Genomic DNA, 26,962 nt, shown 5'->3' on the forward strand with positions numbered 1-26,962 from the left:
CTTTTCTCTTCCATTAGCATACTTACTTCCTCATTTCACCACCTACAACCCTTTCTCAAGTGCCCAGATCTCACACATATAAGCAGTACCTTCTTAAATATCTCTCATTCCTCACCCTCTCCCTCCCCTTTTCTACTCTCACCCAATGCAATTCTTCCCTGGATCTCTTGATACGCCCACGTGCAAGCCTGTTTTCAATGCTCAGTGACTTCTGCTATCTTCACCCCACCATGTCATTTCCTTTTTTCCTAACAACAAACGTTCATGTCATGTGCCAGACATCCCACTAACTACCCCTATCAGTACATACTCTAATCATGCTCATTTACCTTAAATCCCACACACCAATGTATAACAAATATGCACTTTTTTTTTTTACCAGGTGAACAAGCTGTTCACTAATTTCAGTCACACCAGGTATCCTATTCTCCCTAATTATACCCTCAACTGCCACACCACACACTCTTAGGCAAATCTTCCACAAGTAACATTCCATTCCTTTCATCAAAATTGCAGATGCACTCTCCTCCCAATAGATTTGCCTCTCGTCCTTATTCGTTATACTACCAAGTGCCTAAGCACTTAATTATCACCCCTTTTTGTAATCTAATTGAATTTTAACCCACATCAGTTTGTAACGCGCTTCATTACGTTCCTACTTTTCCTTCAGTGAAAGTGCCACTCCATCATTTGCTCTTGCCCCCTCACTAAACCCTTGCCTTTACCTCTCAAACATTCCAAAACCATTCATTCTTCCCTCTTCCCCTCGAGGTTTATTTCACATAGAGCCAGAACAACCATGTTCTCCCCAAACACACGAACAATCTCTCCGTCTTTTTCATCCTTGTTACATTACGCAAAGACAGAATAAGCCTTCCAGGAGCACTCTTCCTATGGTTCCCACACCGACATCACCGTTATCGATAGTCCAGCCTATTCGCACAGGTGAGGAAGGGAGCTTTAAACTCGGACCCCCACCTCTTATCCTTGCATTATTTTCATACCTGTATAGGCTTTTAAATTTTTTTGGTGTTACTTGCGATTGATCTGTGTGTTTGTGTATGTATATGCGTGTTTGATTGGTTTTTATGTACATATGTAGTTTTAAATACAGTCTACACCGCTCACATCTATTAATGCATATGGAAGCAGGTAACCAATCTGTAATACTAAGGTACATATCAATTGTTATCTTAAAATGCTGTCTCTTATCAGCATGAATATAATAATATTATACTAATCATATCTTCATCAACGAACAGGCAATTGATTATTGACATTTCTCTTTAATCTCGACCACGAAATTTATGATACCCCTTACATTGCTTATATTTATATCCCGCTGTAAATAAAGGGTGAATCAATCACTCAAGTTACGTAAAGTGCTTAAATCTTTTTAATTAAGCAAAACGACTGGCTGTCAATCCCGCCTTTCTTATCAGTGTTCAACCCATAGTCTTGCTTGACTCTTATATCAGCTTTTTGGTGTGACGTCGGCCTCTCCCGGCAACTATGGTATTGGAAACAGCTAGGTGTACACATCATTAATGCTCATAATTGAATTTGTAGTAATATATATATATGTTCATTTGAGTATACCCACACATTAAACAAATGCAACTACAGACGATAACCTGAGAGTTGGGACTTCAAGATAACTGGATTACTTCTGTACGATCCTTTAATACAGCGGTACAGCCCTTAAGCAGGACAGCACGGCCCTCTGAGTCACATTAATGGTCAAATCATTATACTTATGGATCATCACCGAGTGCTGAAGGTTTGTGCCGTCGCATTCAAGAGGTCAAATTTCTATAAGGGGGGCTTTGTAGATAAATATTTTGAAGTCAAAAAGGGAGGAACACATACCCAGCATAGGCTCGGATGAAGGTGTACACATAAGACTAAAGCCATGGCACATATACATAAGGTTAAGAGGCGAGGCAACAGTAGTGAAAAACTTTCCCCGTAACACAAATATTAATCACATAATACATACACAAGCTTAAACAATATTTACACCTGCACAGACGTCTTCTACACATGCCTATGTGTACAAACACATGAACAAGCATTAACTTTTATGCTAGTCTCCTTCCCACAACTGGATTTTCTACATGTGTTCACATACAGAGACGCACAGGCGTAAGCTGAATACATAGTATGTGTCCAAGTTTAAGAAGCTCGGTAACGCGAGTGATATACTCTAGCTGTCCGTATATAATGCGAATATTGTGTAAGGGTGAAGTGATGTTGGCATTATGGTAAGAATGGAACTTGGTGGGTAGGGTGTCTGATAACACTTGCGAGATCTGTTATCGTAAGCCGAGGCAGACAAAGTGATCCTTTTTATCTGCTAATACGACCAACCCACCATTTTCCAAGGCAGGCGAAGCCAGCTGTGTGTGTGTGTGTGTATATATATATATATATATATATATATATATATATATATATATATATATATATATATATATATATATATATAATCTCCCACCTCCAAGAACAACTAACTAACAGGCATCATCTGCATATAATTGGTGCATTCCATTCACCTTCACCAGGTTCAGCAAACTTTACAATAATTCATCTTACTCTCATCTTAGGTATTCTGCCCTCTAACAACTCTGGAGCCAAAACATCATTTTAGTAACTATGTATCACCTCTGTATTATCAAACCCTCATACATAAACACTAATTCAATTTGTTATAACAACATTTAAGTCTCCACACATTTAAGAATTAAGATTTTTTTATCAACCGCATCGTACATGTCATTCACATTTTTTTTCTGAAGTTTCTTACACAAGCTGCGTAAGGGAAAACGAAAAAAAAAGCCACCTTGTTCTTCACCCATTGTGGTTTATGGTCCTCTTTACGATAAAGACTTACCATATACTTCATGAAGTACACTTTCAAGGACATTTCTGTAAATCTTTTGCAGTTTTCTCTCTCCTTGCATTTTGAATTCTATTCCTAACTTCTCTGTATCTCGAAAATGTTTAAGTATATCTTAAAGTAAGCTTGGACAATAATCATCGCCATTAGTATACATTCCAGTCATCGTTTCACCTAAGTTATTTCCTGATGGGACTCTACACGTGTCTTCCACTCCCTCCTCCACTGACTCTCACGTATTCATATAACTCACCACAGTGAACTTATTTTGGTCCACAACCGTAATCATTTTCTCAAATTCTTTCCAGAAAACAAATCCCTGTCTCTTTTGACATTGCGTAGTACCCAGGCAACAATTCTGTTGCTTTTAACTGACCAGTCATTAATCAATTCCCTAACAGTGTAAGATCAACATATGATTTACCAATGATTCATGCATCTCAGTTTTTATCGTGAGATGCCCAACATTTTGCCTATCAAATCATTTATCTGGACTTAAGTCCAGAGAAGCAAGTGTGACCTTGCCCACAAGAAGGCCGCACCTCTGACACGTCATACCCACAAGTCACCACACTTTCTTGAACGTCTCAGAAATAGATGTTGATCACGTGGATGGTTTCATCTCCAACTAGAAATTATCTACTTTGTACTTTTAATGTAAACTTTTTTTTTCTGAAGTTTGTCGAACAGAAACTTCTGAAACTAAAAGTCGTGGGCTGTATCGTAAAGGAGAGTGCGAAACATCGGGAAAGAATGATGACCCAAGAAAGCTGAAATAACTTTATTTCACAAGTCGACTCCCATGTGAGTCTTAAAAATGAAACCATTTTCCACATATATTTCTAAGATAATTTCAGGATACCGGTAACCTTAACGAAAGAAAGATTAATGTAAAGAAAAAACTATTTCTCTTTTTGGTGAACTCTCGAAGATTCGATACCTCACATTCTTTTTTAGAAAGACATAAAAGTCAGTGCAAGATAGCCCCTCAAAACTTCAGGAGTCATTGCACTAACATCAGAATGGAACTAGTTCAGTCTGGGTTGTGAGCATCCGTGAAAGGTATCTCTTAATAGCCCGGTCAAGAACAGATATCATCAGGTCACAAATCTGAATCTCTCTCGACTCGTCACTGGAGACACCTAGCTAGCCTCGTTCTTGGTATGTGGTGATAAAGAATGCTAGGCGGACTGCCTGCCCTTCCTCCCTCGTTACAGCAAGTCCCATATTGACGCCCAAGATGTACTTTAAAAATGCAGGAATCCACCACGTTTCTTACATTCCCTCCCGTATATAGATATGTTCATTTATTTCCAGTTAAGAGTCTATCTATGTCAAATAGTTACATGACCTAAATGTTTATGGCATAGCAGCAACGTACCTATCTAATCATATCACGAGTTAGATTAGCCAACACATAATTTCGAACAGTGTGATGTAATGGTGAAATTTATGCATTGTTAGTACTGGAGGATTTGACAGTTGTCCTGTTTGTATATTATATAAAACCCTAAATAAAAGTTTTAGAACGTATTACCTCAGAAAGTTTAAAAGGGTGTGAAGCATTTGCCTTATCAAAAGGATCAGTGTGTAACCTGAGCCAGTCGGATCTAAATCCCCTGTACACTGCTAAGCTAAGCTGGAAAGGCGGACCTCTTCTTCGACTCGGCGACCATAAGGGAAAAATCGTATTACAACATAAGAGACCCGACGATTGGTGATGTTTTTACCCCACACCCTTTTGGGATTAAGCTTACATAAACTCATTTGCCATTTCCTGCGTTAGCGAGGTAGCACCAGGAGCAGAGTAAGAACGGCCACAGCCAAGCCACAGAGACCTTTCTTTGGTTTCCCCTGACCAGTTCATTTGCCTTGGTTCAACCCTATGACAGCACGTCGTTCCATGTATATCACATCTCTCCGATTCGCTCTGTCACTCTCATGAATGTTCGGACCGCGGTGACTCCATTTCCAAAGTTATCATTCACATACATGAACGAAGCAAAAACAAGAAATCAAACATTGGACCCTTCAAGGTTAAATTAAAGACGTACGAGAATGACCTGCAAGGAAATATGCAGAATATTGATTAAAGATCTCCATGACCAGATGGAATCTTAGCCAAATCTTTAAGAAGACCTAGATAGCGACAACGAAACTAATGATGTGTTTCAAGCAAAGTCTGGATGAAAGCAAAATTGCAAATATTATCAAACTGGTATAAACAATAACACAGAAGAGGATTCAAGCTAATACCTAAACATTGCAAACCAGTTATATTGAATTCGTTTGTTATAAAAGTATTTGAGAGTGGTAAAATAACATAAACATCTTATTTAGAACAGCTACATAAACGAAGCCCAACATTGATTTGCAACAGGAAGAAGTTCACCAACCCAATTCTTTGCTAACTACAGTGACATATAGTATATGAAAGTTTAATGAAAAGAAAAAAAATGACCCTTGTTCTTTTATTTTTCACAGCATATTTGACAAATTAAACCGCGGAAGTTTGCTGGAGAAGCTAAACTAAAATACTCGGGCAAGACAGGAAGATGGATCAAAGATTAACAGAAAGTTCAAGGTAGCAGCAAACAGAACCATGTCTGATGATGTTCTATCTAGGGTACTGCAAGGAACGTTATTAGTCTATTATTTTTACTAACGGTATCAAACATCGATAACGAAGTAGAGGAAAGCATAGTAATGAGCTTTGCTGATGACACCAGAGTGCAAAATAATCTAATCAGGAGCTGATGAGAGGTAAAAATGCTGAAACAATCTACCAATAGGCAGAAGTTGATAAAATTCAAAGAAGAGAAATTTTAGCAAATAAAGTGTGGAACAATCAAGAATGTGCTGATGATGCCATAGAAAGCTTTGCCCAATAGAAAAATGCAATTGTAATAGATTTGGGTGTCATAAATCATAAATCAGAATTAAGAGAACATACAGAGAAGATAACACTATCGAATCAAGAAATAAGGTATGATTTTTGAGAACTGTCATTACTAGAGACAAATCTATTGCGAAAAAGTTCAATGTCCAGCATATATTGATACAAAAAAATGAAAAGGCTTTGTCTTCTGGTCACCAAGGACACAAAAAGAAATAAACAAATTAAGGACAATTCAGAAGTATTTCACGAACAAAATCGTAGGAATGGAACATAAGAAATACCACAGTAGGCTGAAAAGATGAGCTAGAAGAAGAGAAAGATATATAATGATATAACTAAAGCTGGCAACAAGTGGAAAATGAAAGAAAATGTATCAAACTTAAAAGCCCCTTGCCGAGGAAGATTCAAGGTTAACAAATCTTCAAGAATATCTTGGAGCATACCGGAAATGAATCACACAAAGATATTGAAAAGCCCGACCAGAAATTAGAACGACTATCTAACATGGTCGTAGATTCTTTTGAGAGTGAAGGTGGGGACGACTTCAGATATCTAATATCTATATTTTAGAGCAAGTGAAACACATGGAAATATTTTGCAACACTGTATTTGCATAAGCATTAATGTATATTTCCTTAACTATAAAACGTTATTTCTTCAAGTATTTTCATGTACTAATAGAAGTTGATTTTGTAACAAGCATGGAGAATGCATTCTTCTACAAGTTTACTATAAACACCCATGTTTCCAGTGAACGGGGACTCTGTGCTATGCAATGTTATCACGAAGAATATAATTTTTCTGAATTACATGAGTATTTTTGTAGGGGGGGGGGCTTACTAAAAAAGGCCATTGTCTGCAACCAGAATGCAGGGGATTGTATCCCCCTCCCACGATCTATGCCATGCCAATTCATATATGAAACAACTACAAAACATTTTAGAAAGACTATTTGATATGTGACACTAAGGGGAGTAGTCTTATTTCACAATCAAAAAGTGTGCTGTGTCATCAAGGCAAAATTTCGTCGTAGGGACTTGTAGGTAGGCAAATGTTCTCCTCCGCCTTCAGGGCCCTTCTTGCACATTTATCCTCGTAGATAATATGTCTTCGCTCAACTTCTTATATTGAAACCATTGCCAACAGGTTCACTCTCTTTCATTCTTTTGCATTCAGGGCCCAAGACTGGCAATACTAACACACCATCAATTCGTCCGTAAAATTAAACACATCTTACATGTTCAATGGCTGTAATTAGGTACATCTACCATTGCATTAATCTAATTCTACCTAAGTGTTACATCTCATTATAACGCATTAGGTATGAAGACTGATAATCGTACACACAGATTGTGAAATACAATAATTTTTTTTTATATAGGTTCACCTATGTCTCGTTAAGTCTATGTGTGCTCAGTCGGGTTCTCATTATGCATTTAAGATTACACAGGTTATCTTGCCCATCCTCAGTTTTTGCATCATCCTTCGTGATTTACGACCCTATCTCTTTCTTCAATTTCCAAATTTGCTTACACTTTACTATCTTTAATCATAATCCTTACTAAATATATAACCCCAATCTATTCTTTTGACCAATGGAAGTGACGTCATATCAATTATGCCAGCCTTCTCTGACCATCTCTACCCAAACAACTTATCATTCTCACTTCCCAACTTACTGTCTCTCAGCATTACACAATCATCTGCATAATACAACAGCCAGGTCCTCGCCATCCACCATGGTGTAGTTGCATCTCGTGTCCTCTCATCTCACTCTCCCCTCACGTATTACCAAATCCATGAAGATATTATTAAACAATCTCGTGACTACGTAAGCATGCTGGCCTGTCCCTAAGTCAACCCCTGATAACATATATTCTATTACACACACACACACACACACACTTTCCCCTTTATGGAAAACGCTAGATTGAATCAACTTGTATTCTTTCACACTCAATATTGACTTCCCAAATACCACAAAGATGTGTAAGTTCTTTCTCTATAAATTCTTCGCACCGCAAATACTTTATAGTTTCTATGCCTATCTCCATAACCTACGTCGAGAAGAAAATGCAGTCATTTTACGTTCCTCCCTCCCTCTAGCCTTCATCTTACTCTCCTCCAATTGAGTTCTTTATCCTCTGCCCAAAGTCAGACTTTAGTTAAATGTATTATATTTAAATGATTAAGCAATCAGGAAACATTTACATTTCCTTCACTTGGTTAACAAATTGTATTGTGCTCATTTCGATCAGGGTACGGTTGTAATGCATACAGTAAAAATATGGCTTGAGAATATAGGAATAGCTAGACGTAGAATTTGCGGTACGATATGGAAATTGTCCTGGTAAGTCAAGGAAGGTAGTATGACGTATAATATGACGTCATGAGGCAATATGAGGGCGGGTCTTCTTCGCTCACCTTCTGTGTACATGAGAGCCTCTGACAAGGCTGCCAACAAAACATTCCTCCCAAGTTTCCAACATTCTTATCTACCGTTGGACTCTGTCAGAGAGACAGCAAGATGTGTTCATGCAGTCAACGAGTACGGGAGGAGTAAAGGGTCGCGCTTCCCCGGTGGGGGTTGGAGGGGACTCCCTGAGAGATATTGTGGGAGAGGGGGAAGAGGGGGAGCTGGCCGCCATAGTGACGTCACCTCACTTCCTCTCTCGCGCAGCCTCGCACATTCTCACGAAACTCGAGATCGGGATCAGGTTATTTTCAGATATGGATTTGTACAAAATTACCAATAACAGTGGTGTTTGTGGATGAATTTGCGTTATTGTGCATGTAGAGGAGCTCATATTATGGTACGCTGAGGTGATATGAGGCGGGACAGAAGCGTGATGGCAGCGCGTGGAGGCCGAGTGAGGAGGTAAAGCGGCCAGTGAGAGGTAGCGGTGTGTGCCCACCTCCACCCCACCTCGTACCCCCGACTGCTGCCACTCCACACCTCCTCTGCCCCCACAGCTACGGGCAGGTGGTCACTCCCGCCCCACCGCAAAAACTGAGACAGTCACAGCACCGTGGGAAGGACGTGTCGGTGGCAGTGAGGAGGGTCACCAGTGGGTGTGGGAGCAGCAGGCCGCCGTGTTTACACTCACACCCCGACCCTGGACACACCCGGGACACACCTGAGTGCCTTGCCTACACCTGAGTGGACGGACATCCACTCCAGGGCCGCCTCCCCGCCCCCCTGCACCAGCATTCTTGGCCCCCTGCAACAGACGGTGGTGTCGGGGGTGCGGGCTGTATGGCACGCTGAGGCCCTTGCTCGTGTCTGTGGGACAGTCTGAGTGTGTGTGTGAGTGTGTGTGTAGGACCACAAAGTGTGATGCTTGGCCGCAGCCGCCAGTGTTGTAGCGCCGACATGACCATGCTGCAGGGTTAGAGAGGCAGGGCCTGTGGTGTGAGGGGTGCAGAGCAAGTGCTGTGCGGCGGGACAGGACACACCAGGGAAGATGTCGGGGAGTGGGGGCACCTTTGTAGACAGGATAGATCCGTTTGCCAAGCGGTCATTGAAGAAGAAGCCTAAGAGGTCGCAAGGATCTTCACGCTATCGGACCACCAATGATGTGGAGCTGCAGCCACTACCGTTACTTAAAGGTAAGGTGCCTTCTTCCAGAGAAACTCTGGGTAGCATCATTCTAGTGATAATGTTGTATTTTAAGATGCCGCCTCATGTAGAATCTTAAAGTATTCTAGTTTAGGGGCACCAGAAAAAACTTGCCAATTTGTAAAATGCTTTTCATTTGCCTTGTACGTAGAATTTGTTTAGACCAGGGAATATGATTTGGATTATATATATATATATATATATATATATATATATATATATATATTTTTTTTTTTTTTTTTTCCAATAACGGATCATGGTAGTCAGGTGGCTATGGTGATCTAGTTAAAAGTAAGGAAACCACACCAAGAATTCAACAGATTCAATGTAAACCTCACTTTACTTCTCTGAACAACTTAGATTTACTGTATTTTTTTATGTTGTTTAAAAAAATGTGCATGATGCGGATTCCTTCTGGGTGCTGAGGGGTTTGTTCGGAGATTGTGTTTAGTGATCACATTGTTTACTTTCTTCATCCTCATGTAACCATTATGGCATAGGGAAATGTTAACAAAGTCTTTGACATATGTTGACCATGATTCTGAATTGTAATGTAAATCTTGGTCCTTGGGTGAAGGTAGGTAGTTTTCTTAGGTTCTGTAAATTTGTTAGTTTTAGATTTATACCATAGTTTACCTGATAATCATAGCTATTCTGTTGCTTTGTACAAAAATGTAATACTGGAAATCAGATACAAGACACTTGTATCCTTTGACCCAAACTGGTAGTTCATCTGCTTATATTGAGACATTTTGAGAATGTAGGAGACCCATTCAACTGTTGTAATTTGTTTATCTTACTGGTGTATTGCTTATCTCTCTATGTATGTATGATTTTGTTTTGTAATCTCCATTCTGATGATGCAACTCCATACTTTTGTCTTCATTAAGATTCACCAGGGTTCATAACTAGTCGAAAATTGCACTCAAATTACGCAGTGCAAGAAGAGCCAAATATTTGTTTTTCGTGCTCCAGACATCTGGTAAATTACAGTGGAAACTGTATATTGCAGTATCACCTGGTAATTACTTAAAAGCGACCCAAATGGCATTGTGAGATGCATTTTGGACAATTGCCCAATGACAGTCCCAAAATATATACAAAAAAGCAAAGTAATTTTCTTTTCTCGTTGGAGGCTTCAGTTGCGGACAAACGTCCACATCAAGGCCAGGCCTTAAGTGAAATATGGAGAAGGTTAGTGAAAGGGAAAAAGAAGAGACGGAGAGTATTTATAAAACTTGGAGAAAGTCAAAATCCTATTTTTTAAGGAGTGCCAGGCCATAGTTATTGGGAAAGACACAAGAGATTAGAGATTCCAAAGCTTCGAGGAGTAGGGAAAGAAACTTATCAGAATGGCACACCCTTGATTCGCCAATGGCCTTGCAGTAATCATGTGACAGCAGCTTGCCAAGTATTGTGTGATCTAGCTATTGGTCGGGGCATACAGGCAGACGGCTCAGAAAAACAAAATCTAAGGTAATACCTATGGAAGAGGGAAGGTGAACAAACATTGTGGTGTACGGCAAAGGGATCTAGCTTTGAAGTTAACCTGGGAGAGTTGATAAGTTGGATTGCTTTTAACTCGACTCTGTCAAGTAAGGTTGCAGAGCTAGAACCACCCCAGATGTGAGAGCAGTACATCCGACAAGGACAATTCATTCCCTTTTATAAACGGAGTCACTTTTCGGAAGAAAAGAAATTTTGACATTTAAACAGGGCTCACAGTTTCTTCGAGGCAGGTTTAGCTATTTCTTTTATATGCATTTTCAAGATAGAGTGGATATTACAGTAATAACAAGTGTATAAATTGCATTAAGAGTTGGAATTACAGAACCGTCAAAGAAGAAAGGAAAGATGTAAGAAATTTTGATGTAGAGATGGGCAGAATTTAGATCTTGGAAGCATTAAACTTAATAACGTTTTGTCTACCCCACTGAGATATCCTGTCCAAATCTGAGTTTATTGTATAAGTTGTGTCGAGACAAGATGCAGATTGAGTGAGAGGAGTAGAATTGATTGATGTAGAGGAATGCATTGTTGAGTCATCAGTGTATGATTGCATTTGGATATTAGCAGGAGAAAGGAAATCATTGATGAAAAGGAGAAAAAGAGGGGACAGGTCAGAACCTTGACTTCCATCATTATGTCTGGTAGTAGACTTTTATTTCCAACTGTATTTTGTATATTTTCCTAATATGTCAATATTTCTGTGTATTCATGTATTGAAGCTCCATTTTGGTGTTAACGGTGGCCTGAAAATACTGATTTGATTGCCTGACTACAGTTTGCCTCAGTTGGTTATCCTTGAGAAACTACTGACCACTCATGCAGAGTACAGGTTTGAACTTTGTAGGCTTGCCTTCATCCATTCCTGGCCCCACAGAAAACAGCATCGCTACCCCCTGCTTCAGCAAGGTAGCACCAGGAAAAGAGACAAAATAGGCCACATTTGTTCACACCTAGTCTCTACCTGTCATGTGTTGATGCACCAAAACTGCAGCTCCCTTTCCACATCGTCTTCACAGACCTTTCCATGGTTTACCCCAGATGTTTCACATGCCTTGGTTCAATCCATTGATAGCATGTTGACCCTGGTGTACCTCATTGTTCCAATTCACTCTATTCCTTGCATGATTCTCACCCTCTTGTATGTTCAGGCCCCGATCGCTCAAAATCTTTTTTACTCCCTCCTTCCACCTACAATTTGTTCTCCCGCTTCTTCTTGTTCCCTCTACCTCAGACACATATATTCTCTTTGTCAACTTTTCCTCATTCATTCTCTCCATATGTCCAAACAGTTTCAGTACCATCATTTCCTTTTCTACTCTCTCAACCACACTCTTTTTATTTCTACTCATTGCTTTTACCCTTTCCTTACTTAGTCAATCAAACCACCTCACACCACATATTGTCCTCAAACATTTCATTTCCAACACATCCACTCTCCTCCATACAACCCTATCTATAGCCCATGCCTCGCAACCATATGATGTTGTTGGAATTACTGTTCCCTCAAGCATAACCATTTTTGCTCTCCAAGATAATGTTCTCTCCTTCCACATATTCTTCATTGCTCCCAAAACCTTTGCCCCCTCCCCCACCCTGTGACTCACTTCAGCTCCCATGGTTCCACTTGCTGCTAAGTCCACTCCCAGATATCTGAAAAACTTCACATCCTCCAACTTTTCTCCATTCAAACTTACATCCCAATTAACTTGTTCCTCGTCCCTACTAAATGTAATAATCTTACTGTTATTCACATTTACTTACAACTTTCTCCTTTCACATACTTTTCCAAACTCAGACACCAACTTCTGCAGTTTCTCACTCGAATCAGCCACCAGAGCTGTATCATCGGCGAACAGCAACTGACTCACTTCCTAGGCCCTCTCATCCCCAATAGACTGCATACTCACCCCTCTCTACAACATTCTTGCATTTACCTCCCTAATCACCCCATCCATAAACAAATTAAACAACCATGGGGACATCACACACCCATGCCGCAGACCGATCTTCACTGGGAACCAATCAATCTCCTCTCCTCGTACTCGTACACATGCCTTACTTCCATTATAAAAACTTATCACAGCTTCTAGCAGCCTACTTTCCTCACCATATACTCCTAAGACCTTCCACAAAGCATCTCTGTCAGTCTTATCATATGCCTTCTCCAGATCCATAAATGCTACATACAAATCCATTTGTTTTTTTAAGTTTTTCTCACACACATTCTTCAAAGCAAACACCTGATCCACACATCCTCTACCACTTCTGAAACCACACTGCTTTTCCCCAATCTGGTGCTCTGTACATGTCTTTACCTTCTCAATCAATACCCTCCCATATAGTTTCCCAGGAATACTCAGCAAACTTATCCCTCTGTAGTTTGAGCACTCCTCCTTTATCCCCTTTGCCTTTGTACAGTGGCGCTATGCATACATTCTGCCAATCCTCAGGCACATCACCATGATCCATACATACATTGAATATCCTTACCCACCAATCAACAACACAGTCATCCACTTTCTTGATATATTCAACTGCAGTACCATCTCAACCTGCCACCTTGCCAGATTTCATCTTCTGCAAAGCTTTCACTGCCTCTTCTCTGTTTACCAAACCATTCTCCCTAACCCTCTCACTTCGCACACCACCCTGACCAAAACACCCTATATCTGCCTCTCTGTCATCAAACACATTCAACAAGCCTTCAAAATATTCACTCCATCTCCCTCTCTCTTCATCACTACCTGTTATTACCTCCCCCTTTCCCCCTTCACCACTGTTCCCATTTGTTCTCTTGTCTTATGCACGTTATTTACCTCCTTCCAAAACATGTTTTTATTCTCTGTAAAGTTTAATGATACTATCTCTCACCCCATCTCTCATTTGCCCTCTTTTTTCAACCCTTGCACCTTCCTCTTGACCCCCTGCTGCTTTCTTTTATATATCTCCCAGTCATTTGCACTCCTTCCTTGTATCATCCAAAAGCCTCTCTGTTTCTTTCGCTAACTACTTCACTTCTTCATCCCACCAGTTGCTACCCATTCTGATCTGCCCACCTCCTGCCTTTTTCATGCTGTATGCATATTTTTTACATGCCATCACTGCTTCCCTAGATACATCCTATTCCTCACCCACTTCCCTCATTTCATTTGCGCTCTCCTTCTGCCATTCTACACTCAGTCTCTAGTGGTACTTCCTCACACAAGTCTCCTTACCATGTTCGTTCACTCTCACCACTCTCTTTTCCCCAACATTATCTCTTCCTTTTTGAAAACCCCTACAAATTCTCTCTCTCTCTCCTCTCCTCTCCTCTCTCATTGGGTATGTTTGAAGGAATAGAAGTTTCATCAATGTTATATGGTTGCGAGGCATGTATGAATATGTACTTGTGTATATATGTATACGTATGTATACTTTGAAAAGTATAGGTATGTATGTGGGCATGTATGTATATACATGTTTATGTAGATGGGTTGGGCCATTCTTTCGTCTGTTTCCTTGCGCTACCTCGCTAACACGGGAGAGGGTGACAAAGTATAATAATAAATAAGAATGATATGTGTGTGTGTGTGTGTGTGTGTGTATTTTTTATGAGTTGATGGGCCACTTGTCGTCTGTTTCCTGGCGCTACCTTGCTGACACAGGAAGCAGCAGTTAAGTATAATGATAATAAAAAAGGGGGGGAGTGGGAGGCTGGAAATCCTCCCCTTTCATTTTTAATTTTCCAAAAGAAGGAACAGAGAAGGGGGGCCAAGTGAAGGTATTCCCTCTAAGGCTCAGTTCTCTGTTCTTGATGCTACCTCGCTGATGCAGGAAATGGTGAATGTGTATGAAAAAATTTACACATGACAGCTAGAGACTGAGTGTGAACAAATGTGGCCTTTTTTTGTCAGTTTTCCTGGCACTTCCTTGCTGAAGCAGGGGATAGTGATGCTTTTTCCTGTGGGACAGGGTAGTGCCAGGAATGGATGAAGGCAAGCAAGTATGAATATGTACATGTGTATATATGTATATGTCTGCGCATGTATATGTGCATGTTTATGTATATATGTGTTTATAGTAGTGGATGGGCCATTCTTTCTTCGTTTGTTTCCCTGTGCTACCTTGCTGATGCGGGAAATGTCCATCAAGAATGATAAATAAATATAAATGAGTATAATTTATTTATTTATTTATGATACCATAAGTGATGTAAAAGTTAATGGAAAAAATAAAGAGATTGGGATACCATAAGTGATGTAAAAGTTAATGGAAAAAAAATAAAGAGTTTGGGTGGTCAGAATTGACAATTTGATGTTAGGTATGGATTTACAATGTAGTGGCACATGTAAGAAATTGTATGCTTTTCATACCCCAACTTTCTTTGGTATAATGTGGAAGGATATCCTTTTGTATGCATCTTGTGAATAGTTTGATTTTTAAAAGATACTTTTGCATTAGAAGAATATTCTCTTTCATTAGAATGTGGTTTGAGAAATGATGTTTTAAACTTGTACCAGGAAAAAAGGGCTTATGTTGAACTCTCATTATGAAAATTTATAAACAAAATTGTGATATTAGATGATCTTTTAACTAGAGGAAAGATTTACAAACTTTTTTTATGTGTACCAGCTGCTGAAAAATGAATGCAGGTTTGGGTAAAGAAGATGCAGAAAATAAGATTGTATTGTTATTACATTATTGTGTGTGAATTGTAAGCATAGGAAATAAATTAATGGAAAGGTGACATTTCTAGAAATCATACAAAGATATGGAAACCTTGCTTAGAGCATAGGAAATCTTTTTGTCACTTCTAGCTGTTGAGATTTGCCTTGATATTTGATTTTATTGTTGGAATATACCAATGTATCACCATAAAGTCAGAATTGTATGTGAGAAGTGCTTCCATTAATTAGGATAGGTACGTGTGGAAAAACATGCATACCTTGTAAACCTTTCAACAACCGAATAAATGCCAGTCATGCCCATGATTGACCATGCAACAGCCAGTAAATTTCAACTGACAGATGACAGATCAGGCAGCCATGTGGTTATCAATAGCAAACCATCTTAACATTGGAATATTTACACAGTACATTTCAGCTACTCACCTTATTTATGATTATAATGCATTAAAAATGACAGCTAGAGACTGAGCGTGGACGAATGTGGCCTTTTTTTCTGTTTTCCTCGTGCTATCTCGCTGAAGTGGGGGGGGGGGGGCAGCGATGCTGTTTCCTCTGGGGCAGGGTGGCACTGGGAATGGATTGAAGGCACATAGGAGAAAGCATCCCCCACTCCTCCCTTCAGCACCAGGGAAAGACAAAAAAAGGCCACACGCATTCACACTCAGTCTCTACTTGTCATGTGTAATGCACCAAAACCACAGCTCCCTTTCCACATCCAGATCCCACAGACCTAGTTTATCCCAGGTGCTTCACATGCCCTGGTTCAGTCCATTGACAGCACATCAACCCTGGTATACTACATCATTCCAATTCACTATATTCCTTGCATGCCTTTCACCCTTCTGTATGTTCAGGCCTCGATCGCTTGAAAATCTTTTTCACTCCATCCTTCCACCTCCAGTTTGGTCTCCCACTTTTCCTTGTTCCCTCCACCTCTGACACATATATCCTTTATGTCAATCTTTCCTCACTCATTCTCTCCATATGTCCAGACCATTTCAACACGCCCTCTTCTGTTCTTTCAACCACACTTTTACCACACATCCTAGCCTAAGCCAGATACCCATTTTATCAACCAACCCATATGGGTGGATGAACAGCTGGGTTGACTGTGCAACCAGGATTCAAACCTATGCACTCAACCCTGGCTGGCTCTTGAAAGTGTCATGGTCAGGAATGCTAACCACAACACCACAGGAGTTCATTATATATATATATATATATATATATATATATATATATATATATATATATATATATATATATATATATTTTTTTTTTTTTTTCATACTATTCGCTATTTCCTGCGATAGCGAGGTAGCGTTAAGAACAGAGGACTGGGCCTTTGAGGGAATATCCTCACCTGGCCCTCTTCTCTGTTCCTTCTTTTGGAAAAAAAAAAAAAAAAAACGAGAGGGGAGGATTTCCAGCCCCCCGCTCCCTTCCCTTTTAGTCGCCTTCTACGACACGCAGGGAATACATGGGAAGTATTCTTTCTCCCCTATCCCCTATATATATATATATATATATATATATATATATATATATATATATATATATATTATCCCTGGGGATAGGAGAGAAAGAATACTTCCCATATATTCCCTGCGTGTCGTAGAAGGCGACTAAAGGGGGAGGGAGCGGGGCCTGGAAATCCTCCCCTCTCTCTCTTTTTTTTTTTTTTTTTTTTTTTTTTATAAGGAACAGAGAAGGGGGCCAGGTGAGAATATTCCCTCAAAGGCCCAGTCCTCTGTTCTTAATGCTACCTCGCTAACGCGGGAAATGGCGAATAGTTTGAAAGAAAAAAAGAAATATATATATATATATATATATATATATATATATATATATATATATATATATATATATATATATATATATATTATCCCTGGGGATAGGGGATTAAGAATACTTCCCACGTATTCCCTGCGTGTCGTAGAAGGCGACTAAAAGGGGAGGGAGTGGGGGGCTGGAAATCCTCCCCTCTCCTTTTTTTTTTTTCTTTTTTTTTTTCCAAAAGAAGGAACAGAGGGGGCCAGGTGAGGATATTCCAAAAAAGGCCAGTCCTCTGTTCTTAACGCTACCTCGCTAATGCGGGAAATGGCGAATAGTTTGAAAAAAAAAAAAATATATATATATATATATATATATATCCCTTGGGATAGGGGAGAAAGAATACTTCCCATGTATTCCCTGCGTGTCGTAGAAGGCGACTGAAAGGGAAGGTATTGGGGGGCTGGAAATCCTCCCCTCTCGTTTTTCATTTTCCAAAAGAAGGAACAGAGAAGGGGGCCAGGTGAGGATGTTTCCTCAAAGGCTCAGTCCTCTGTTCCTAACGCTACCTCGCCAACACGGGAAATAGCGAATAGTAAGAAAAAAGAAAAATGTGTATATATATATTATTATTATGTTATTATTATTATACTTTGTCGCTGTCTCCCGCGTTTGCGAGGTAGCGCAAGGAAACAGACGAAAGAAATGGCCCAAACCCCCCCCCATACACATGTATATACATACGTCCACACACGCAAATATACATACCTACACAGCTTTCCATGGTTTACCCCAGACGCTTCACATGCCCTGATTCAATCCACTGACAGCACGTCAACCCCGGTATACCACACCGATCCAATTCACTCTATTCCATGCCCTCCTTTCACCCTCCTGCATGTTCAGGCCCCGATCACACAAAATCTTTTTCACTCCATCTTTCCACCTCCAGTTTGGTCTCCCACTTCTCCTCATTCCCTCCACCTCCGACACATATATCCTCTTGGTCAATCTTTCCTCACTCATTCTCTCCATGTGCCCAAACCACTTCAAAACACCCTCTTCTGCTCTCTCAACCACGCTCTTTTTATTTCCACACATCTCTCTTACCCTTACGTTACTTACTCGATCAAACCACCTCACACCACACATTGTCCTCAAACATCTCATTTCCAGCACATCCATCCTCCTGCGCACAACTCTATCCATAGCCCACGCCTCGCAACCATACAACATTGTTGGAACCACTATTCCTTCAAACATACCCATTTTTGCTTTCCGAAATAATGTTCTCGACTTGGTTGCGAGGCGTGGGCTATAGATAGAGTTGTGCGGAGGAGGGTGGATGTGCTGGAAATGAGATGTTTGAGGACAATATGTGGTGTGAGGTGGTTTGACCGAGTAAGTAATGAAAGGGTAAGAGAGATGTGTGGTAATAAAAAGAGTTTAGCTGAGAGAGCAGAAGAGGGTGTTTTGAAATGGTTTGGTCACATGGAGAGAATGAGTGAGGAAAGATTGACAAAGAGGATATATGTGTCAGGTGGAGGGAATGAGAAGTGGGAGACCAAATTGGAGGTGGAAAGATGGAGTGAAAAAGATTTTGAGTGATCGGGGCCTGAACATGCAGGAAGGTGAAAGGCATGCAAGGAATAGAGTGAATTGGAATGATGTGGTATACCAGGGTCGACGTGCTATGGCCCTGAAAACTTATCAAACTTTCACATAAAATGCTGTGGTCCATTGGCATTCCAAGCACTTAAAGATCTCTTCATGTATTCCAGGCTACACAACAAGCTTCCTGACATCTGGAAACATACCAACATAATATCAATTCGTCACTTCCTTCACCTTCATTCTCATTGGAATATATGTTGTCCGTATTTTTGGAATTTTTTCAGTTGATAATGTAAGGTGTGCAAAAAGTTAATCTGTGTTCTTTTTCTTAGATGTTCCTGGGTCAGATCAGGAAGATTTATTCCTGCGGAAGCTTCGGCAGTGTTGTGTGGGCTTCGATTTCCTTGACCCAGTGGCCGACCTGAAAGGAAAAGAAATGAAACGTAGTACTCTCAATGAATTGGTTGACTACATCACAGCAGGTCGAGGAGTCCTAACTGAGCCAGTGTATCCAGAAATAATCCGAATGGTATGGATAGACCTCTTTCGGAATAATTTTTAATGAAAGTGTGAGAGGATGGTGCATATGGTTGTGTTAATTCATGTAAACCAGTCCCTCTGTTTGCATGTGCATATGCATGAATTTTTTGTGAAATTACTTATGGTTGTTGTATGTATTCATTGAAGGTCATTTTATGCTTATGATATCCATTTTATGTTTCAGACGATGAAATTCTGTTTCTTTCATGAGATCTTCATTAGCAATTTAAGTAATCCAGATCAAGTAGATGCTCTCTGTATTGTCACAGTAACGACATATCCTCAACATATCAACATAACAGTTTTATTGTTTTTATATCATTTTGTCTCCTGTTTTCAGTGGCCTCTCACATCCTTGCAGTTTTGTATTGAATGTAATGATTATATTAGTAATAACTTTTTTCACATAGGGGTTTCTATATGGTTTCAACAAAACAGGAGAAAAAGGGGATAGGAGGAGCAGTAGATCGGGCTTTCAGCTTATATGGTGTACAGTGCTTCCCTGCTCACACCAGAGATATGGATAGGTCTGTATCATCACAGTGGAGGTGAAGACTTCTTGAAGCAAGTGTTTGGTCATGCTGACGCAATGAAGTGGTGATGAAATTGGCTGGAAAATGGAGGAACTCTGTGTTCTTTGGATGGTTTGAACTGGTACAGCCAGAATGCTGTGGTGTTTACTTAGTACATAAGTTAAACATGTCATATTAATATTAGATCATCAAAACAGTCATAAATGGTTTGCCTCAGACGTTTCACATGCCCTGGTTTAGTCCACTGACAGTACATTGACCCTGTTATACCACATCGTTCCAATGCTCTATTCCTTGCACACTTCTCACCTTCCTGCATGTTCAGGCCCCGATCACTCAAAATCTTGTTCGCTCATCCTTCCACGTCTGATTTGGTTTCCTGCTTCTTGTTCCCTCCACCTCTGACACATATATCTTCTTTGTCAACCTTTCCTCAGTCATTCTCTCCATATGTCCATACCGTTTCAACATACCCTCTTCTGCTCCCTGAACTGCACTCTTGTTATTACCACACATCTCTCTTACCCTTTCATTACTTACATTTTGTCTTCAAACATTTCATTTCCAACACATCCACCCTTTTCCATACAACCCTATCTATAACCCATGCCTCGCAACTACATAATATTTTTGGATCTACTATTCCTTTGCACATACCCTTACTCTGAGATAACGTTTTCACTTTCCGCACTTTCTTCATCGCTCCCAGAACTTTCTCGCCTCCCCCTCCCTATGACTCAATTCCACCTCTATGGTTACATTCACTGCTAAGTCCATTCTCAGTTATCTAAAAAACACTTCACTTCCTTCAATTTTTCTCCATTCAAACTCACATCGTAACTCACTTGCCCCTCAACCTTGCTCAACCTAATAACCTTATATATTGTATATAATGTGCTTATGTTTTTTTTTTTTTTCTTTTTTTTTTCTAAAAGAAGGAACAGAGAAGGGGGCCAGGTGAGGATATTCCCTCAGAGGCCCAGTCCTCTGTTCTTAATGCCACCTCGCTAACGCGGGAAATGGCGAATAGTTTGAAAGAAAGAAAAGATATATATATATATATATATATATATGGGCTATGGATAGAGTTGTGCGCAGGAGGATGGATGTGCTGGAAATGAGATGTTTGAGGACAATGTGTGGTGTGAGGTGGTTTGATCGAGTGAGTAACGTAAGGGTAAGAGAGATGTGTGGAAATAAAAAGAGCGTGGTTAAGAGAGCAGAAGAGGGTGTTTTGAAGTGGTTTGGGCACATGGAGAGGATGAGTGAGGAAAGATTGACCAAGAGGATATATGTGTCGGAGGTGGAGGGAACGAGGAGAAGAGGGAGACCAAATTGGAGGTGGAAAGATGGAGTGAAAAAGATTTTGTGTGATCGGGGCCTGAACATGCAGGAGGGTGAAAGGAGGGCAAGGAATAGAGTGAATTGGAGCGATGTGGTATACAGGGGTTGTCGTGCTGTCAGTGGATTGAATCAGGCATGTGAAGCGTCTGGTGTAAACCATGGAAAGCTGTGTAGGTATGTATTTGCGTGTGTGGCCGTATGTATATACATGTGTACTGGGGGGGGGGTTGGGCCATTTCTTTCGTCTGTTTCCTTGCGCTACCTCGCAAACGCGGGAGACAGCGACAAAGTATAGAAAAAAAAAATATATATATATATATATATATATATATATATATATATATATATATATATATATATATATATATATATATTATCCCTGGGGATAGGGGAGAAAGAATACTTCCCACGTATTCCCTGCGTGTCGTAAAAGGCGACTAAAAGGGATGGGAGCGGGGGGGCTGGAAATCCTCCCCTCTCGTTTTTTTTCTTTTTTTTTCCAAAAATAAGGAACAGAGAAGGGGGCCAGGTGAGGATATTCCCTCTAAGGCCCAGTCCTCTTTTCTTAACGCTACCTCGCTAACATGGGAAATGGCGAATAGTATGAATTTTTTTTTTTTTTTTTTTTTTTTTTTTTTTTTTTTTTTTTTTGTCGCTGTCTCCCGTGGAAATGTGTTAAAGAGTGTAAGGGAGTGAGCTTTGGACTGATGTGAGTATGAAAATGATTATGGGAGACTGGTGATTGTTAGTGCTTATGTATCTGGCCATGAGAAGGACAATGAAGAAAGGCAAATGTTTTAGGAGATGATGATTAAGTGTGTCAGCTGTTTTGATGCGAGAGATCGACTATTTGTGATGGCTGACTTAAATGCTAAAGTGAGGAATGTTGCAGTTGAGGGTATATGCAGGGGCACCATGTTTTCATTAAGGTGAATAGAAATGTTGAACAGCTTGTGGAATTGTTTGCTAAAAAAGGACTGATGACAGGGAATACTTGGTTTAAAAAGAGGGACACATATTTATATGTGGTTGAGTAGAAAAAATGGTAAGTAAGCATTATTGGACTACATACTGATATATAGGCATGCAAAAGGGAGACTCATTGATGTGAATGTGCTTAGAGGGACAGCTGGTGGGATGTCTTATCATTACTTCATGGAGCCAAGGGTGAAGTTTTTAGAGTGTTTTGGACAGTAGGAAAATATATGTGTGAGAAGATGTTGGTGAAAGTGAGTGAGTTGGAAAAGAGACTTGCATGAAAAAATAGCAAGAGATATTGAGTGTAAAATGGCAAAAAGTGATAGTAAATGAAAGAAGGGGAGTAGTCGAGGAATGGAAAGTATTTTGCGAATTAAGTGCTGGCATGTTTGAGAGAGTGTGTGATATGTAGAAGGTGGGAGGTGGGCTGATGTGAAAGGGTAGTGACTGGTGGGATGATAAGAGTTGCTTGTGAAAGAAAAGATAGGTTTATGGGTGTTACTGCAATGTGTAAGACTGGAATATGTACAAGAGAAAGTGGCATGAAGTCAAGAGGAAGGTTCATGGTGTGATAAAGAGGGCAAATGAGGGTTAAGGTGAGTGAGTTTCGTTAAACCTCATGGAGAATGAGATATTTTGAAAGGAGGTTAGTAGTGTGAGAAAAACAAGAGAATAATGGGAACATTGGTGAAGGGGGCATACAAGGAAATAATTGACATTGCTAAGTTGAAATGGAGATGGAGTAAGTATTCTGAAGGATTGTTAAGTATGTTCGATAATAGGTTGGCAGATATAGTCTGGGCCACATATTGTGGCAATGATATATTGCAAACTTGACAGTGCTCTGCACACCTATTATTATCAGAGTTTTATTTATTTGAAATATAAGAAAGTATATAGCTTACAAAACTTGATAAACATTTACTGAAGTGATTACATAGTGCTTACTCAAAATTCTTAGTATAAATTTACAGAAACACTTATGCAGACTTAGGGTAGAGTTTTACATAGAAGTGCAAGGTTTGGCATTCAACATGTATGATTCTCTTACAGCACCATGAAACGCAGTGAAGTGATGTACCAATATGCTCTTTTTTAATCTTTGTAAGATTTCCACCTCTCTTTAATGGAGAGCATAGTCTGCTACCTTTGTGCAGCACTACACTTGCTGCAGTCACTAGTATGTCTTTTTGGATACCATTATGAATGCAGGATTTATGAAAATGTCACTCAGCTGATTGAGAAAACAGACACTTTCTTGGGTATTCCCATGTAACAATTTGGGGGGGCAAGAGGGTTAAAGTTCACTGGTGCATCCCCAGCTTGAATATTGTTTTATATTTTAATCATTCTACTTGAAAAGATACAGACAGAATAGAGAGTGCTGTAGAGAACAACCAAGATGATTATCTGAATGAGAAATGTATCACATGAGACTTGACTAGATAACTTAAAAGTTACTTAGGTTTGATGAGGGAAAGTTAATATTGATGTAATGCAGTTTCTGAAAATTATCTCAGAAGCTACTCAAGACCAAATTTGTCTCAGTTTGGATAAAGTAATGGACACAAACTTTTGGGCAAATGTCACAATATACAAAACAGAGTATTTTTCTTCAACGGGATTGTTAAGATGTGGAATGAGTTACCAGTTAGACTAATTCAAAGCTTTTCCATAGATACATATAAGAATAGAGTTGTCAGATACTTCAAGACCATTAGATGCATATAAAGATTTCCCTTCATATTATCTGTTTGTTTTTTCCTCATACCATATTACTCTTTAAGTTTCTGAATTTGTCCACTATCACAGACAACCTTGGAAGAGCCCAGTGGTCTGTAGCTGTTTGAATTTCTTCATATTTCTTTGTATACATTATCACTTCCCATATGTACTACATTGCTCCATCTCATTCTATCTTATGCATGTCTTGCACCACCCCTTAATGTTCAGGTCCAGATACCCTAAAGCTTCATTCATAACATTCTTCCTGATGTTCTTACCTTTTTCTCCACCTCCCACTTGCTCTCACTACCTCTGACATATGCATTTGTATTGAGATACTAGAAACTCTGGATATGAGAGGTTCTGGCTTGGTAGATGCTGGATAGTAAAGCTTTTTTCATGTATTATGATGATATGGTTTGGATAGGGGTCTCATATGCTCTTTACAAATCATATATGAATCAAAGATGGAATTATAACTTGCAGTAGAAATCCAGGCATCTTTGACTTTCAGATTGCCTGCAACTTGTTCCGAACACTTCCACCCTCGGACAACCCTGATTTTGATCCTGAAGAGGATGATCCAACCCTAGAGGCCTCTTGGCCACACCTGCAGCTGGTCTACGAGTTCTTCCTACGGTTCTTAGAGAGCCCAGACTTCCAGCCAGCAATTGGCAAGAGAGTTATAGATCAGAAATTTGTTTTACAGGTAATCATATTTTGCTCATTTTATATATTTATTAGTGTGGGAAAGCATTCCTTAACATAATACCTTTGTACTGCTTCTGTATGTTAATGGTGTCATTTTAGCCTTGTTTGCTTTTCCTATTGGAATTCGAAAATATGGTACCCTAATAGGTTTTAACTCTGTGATAAAGATGATTTATGCTACATGTGCACACAGGCACATGCATGCATTTATGCATACATTCCAAAGGACAGCAAATTGTTAAAGTGTAGCTGAATTTTTCTTGGTAATTGCTTTAGCCTAAGAAAAATTCAAGCAGTGTTAAATTTTTCTTTAGGTTAATTGCAGAATTTTTTTCTGTTATGGGATTCATTTTTTGTCATCAATCCTAATCCGTCCTTTTGCTTCTTCTGATATATGTCTCTGGGGTAGGGAAGAAATAATTCTACCTCCATATTCCATGTGTGTTGTAGAGGGCAAGTAAAGGAAGCAGAAGTTTTTCAATTTCTAAAAGAGGGAACAGAAGAAGGATCCTGGTAGGGAGTGCTCGTCCTCCTCAAAGGTTTAGACTGGGGTGTCTAAATGCTTCTGGATGTAACAATCATATGAAAAGGGGAGAGATAGGTCGTATGCGTGAGGAAAGAAACCTGGATGATCTGGCTCTGAGTGAGACACATCTCAAGGGTAAAGGGGAAGAATGGCTTGGAAATGTCTTAGGAATAAAGTCAGGAGTTGGTGAGAGGACAAGAGCTGAGGAAGGAGTAGCACTATTCCTTAAGGAGTTATGGGAGTGTGTGATTGAGTGTAAGGAAGTAAATTCTAGATTGATGTCGGTAAAGCTGAAAGAGGATGGTGAGTGGTGGGTGATTATTAGTGCTAATGCACCTGGCCACAAGATGAAAGATCATGAGAGGCAAGTGTTTTTGGGAGCAGCTGTGATTTTTTCATCAGTTTTGATGTAAGAAACCATATATTAGTGATGGGTGATTTGAATGCAGTTGAGGGTATAATTGGGGCGCATGGGATATTTAGTGTTATGAATGGAAATGGTGAACGGCTTGTGGAGTTGTGTGCTGAAAAAGGACTGGTGATTGGAAATACCTGGTTTGAAAAGAGGGATATAATTAAGTTTACATAATGTGAGTGGGGAAGATGGTCAGCAGGCATTATTGGATTTCATATTAATTGATAGGCATGTAAGTGAAAATTTTGGATGTAAATGTGCTGATAGGGACAGCTGGTAGGATGTCTGATCACTGTCATGTGGTGGCATGGATGAAGATTTGCAGAGGTTTTTGAAGAAGAGGAAACATTGTTGGGGAGGAGAGAGTGGTGAGAGTAAGTGAGCTTGGAAAAAATACTGGTAGGAAGAAATATCAGGAGACATTGAGTGTAGACTGGCAGAAGTTGTGAGTCAGTGAAATTAGGACTGGGTGAGGAATGGGAGGTATTTAGGGAAGCAGTTTTGATATGTGCAAGAGATGCATGTGGCATGTGAAAGGTGGGAGATGGGAAGATTAGAAAGGGTAGTAAGTGTTGGGATGAAGAAGTAAAGTTGCTAGTGAAAGAGAAAAGAGAGGCGTTTGGATGGTACTGACAGGGAATGAGTGCAAATGATTGAGAGGAGTATAAAAGAAAGAGAGAAGTGTAGAGGTTCAAAAAGAGGGCAAATGAGAGTTGGAATGCCAGCAGTGAGGCAGAAAGAAAAGACATCTTCCTAGGTGTTGTACCTGAATGTCTTTTAAATTAAAAAATCATAAATGTACATTATTTGGTGTTAATGGACTCCCCCAACACCTTTGATGAGGCTCTACCTTTGGAAGTATTGCCTCATCAAAGAACTTCTCACTCCAAAGGAGTTCCTATTTTCTTGTTGCTGGAAGTAGTGCAGCCTTGGACTGCAAAAGCCTCTAGAAAGAGGTCCTGTGTATCAGCAGGACTTTTTCTTAGAAGATGGTTTTGTGGTAATTATAGAGAAACAAATAAGATGCATTTTTTCTTTCAGCTTTTGGAACTATTTGATAGTGAGGACCCTCGGGAGCGTGATTTCCTTAAGACTGTTCTACATAGGATATATGGAAAGTTTTTGGGTCTTAGAGCATTCATCAGAAAACAAATAAATAATATTTTCCTTAGGTAAGTTGAAGTTTATGTAACAGATATTAACATTGTAT

At 39.8% G+C, this 26,962-nt stretch overlaps 1 protein-coding gene across 1 annotated transcript in view; it reads left to right on the top strand.

The window, feature by feature from the left end:
* The first annotated feature begins 8,479 nt into the window (after window positions 1-8,479).
* The window catches only part of wdb (serine/threonine-protein phosphatase regulatory subunit widerborst), a 34,708-nt gene continuing 16,225 nt past the window's right edge, over window positions 8,480-26,962 (top strand). The window contains exons 1-4 of the mRNA XM_071657638.1: window positions 8,480-9,407; window positions 19,313-19,509; window positions 24,615-24,809; window positions 26,794-26,924. Coding sequence (XP_071513739.1) covers window positions 9,263-9,407; window positions 19,313-19,509; window positions 24,615-24,809; window positions 26,794-26,924 — 668 coding nt within the window. The 5' untranslated portion in view covers window positions 8,480-9,262. The remainder of the gene's footprint in view (window positions 9,408-19,312; window positions 19,510-24,614; window positions 24,810-26,793; window positions 26,925-26,962) is intronic.

The sequence above is a fragment of the Panulirus ornatus genome, chromosome 65 (assembly GCF_036320965.1).
Source record: "Panulirus ornatus isolate Po-2019 chromosome 65, ASM3632096v1, whole genome shotgun sequence".
Taxonomy (NCBI): domain Eukaryota; kingdom Metazoa; phylum Arthropoda; class Malacostraca; order Decapoda; family Palinuridae; genus Panulirus; species Panulirus ornatus.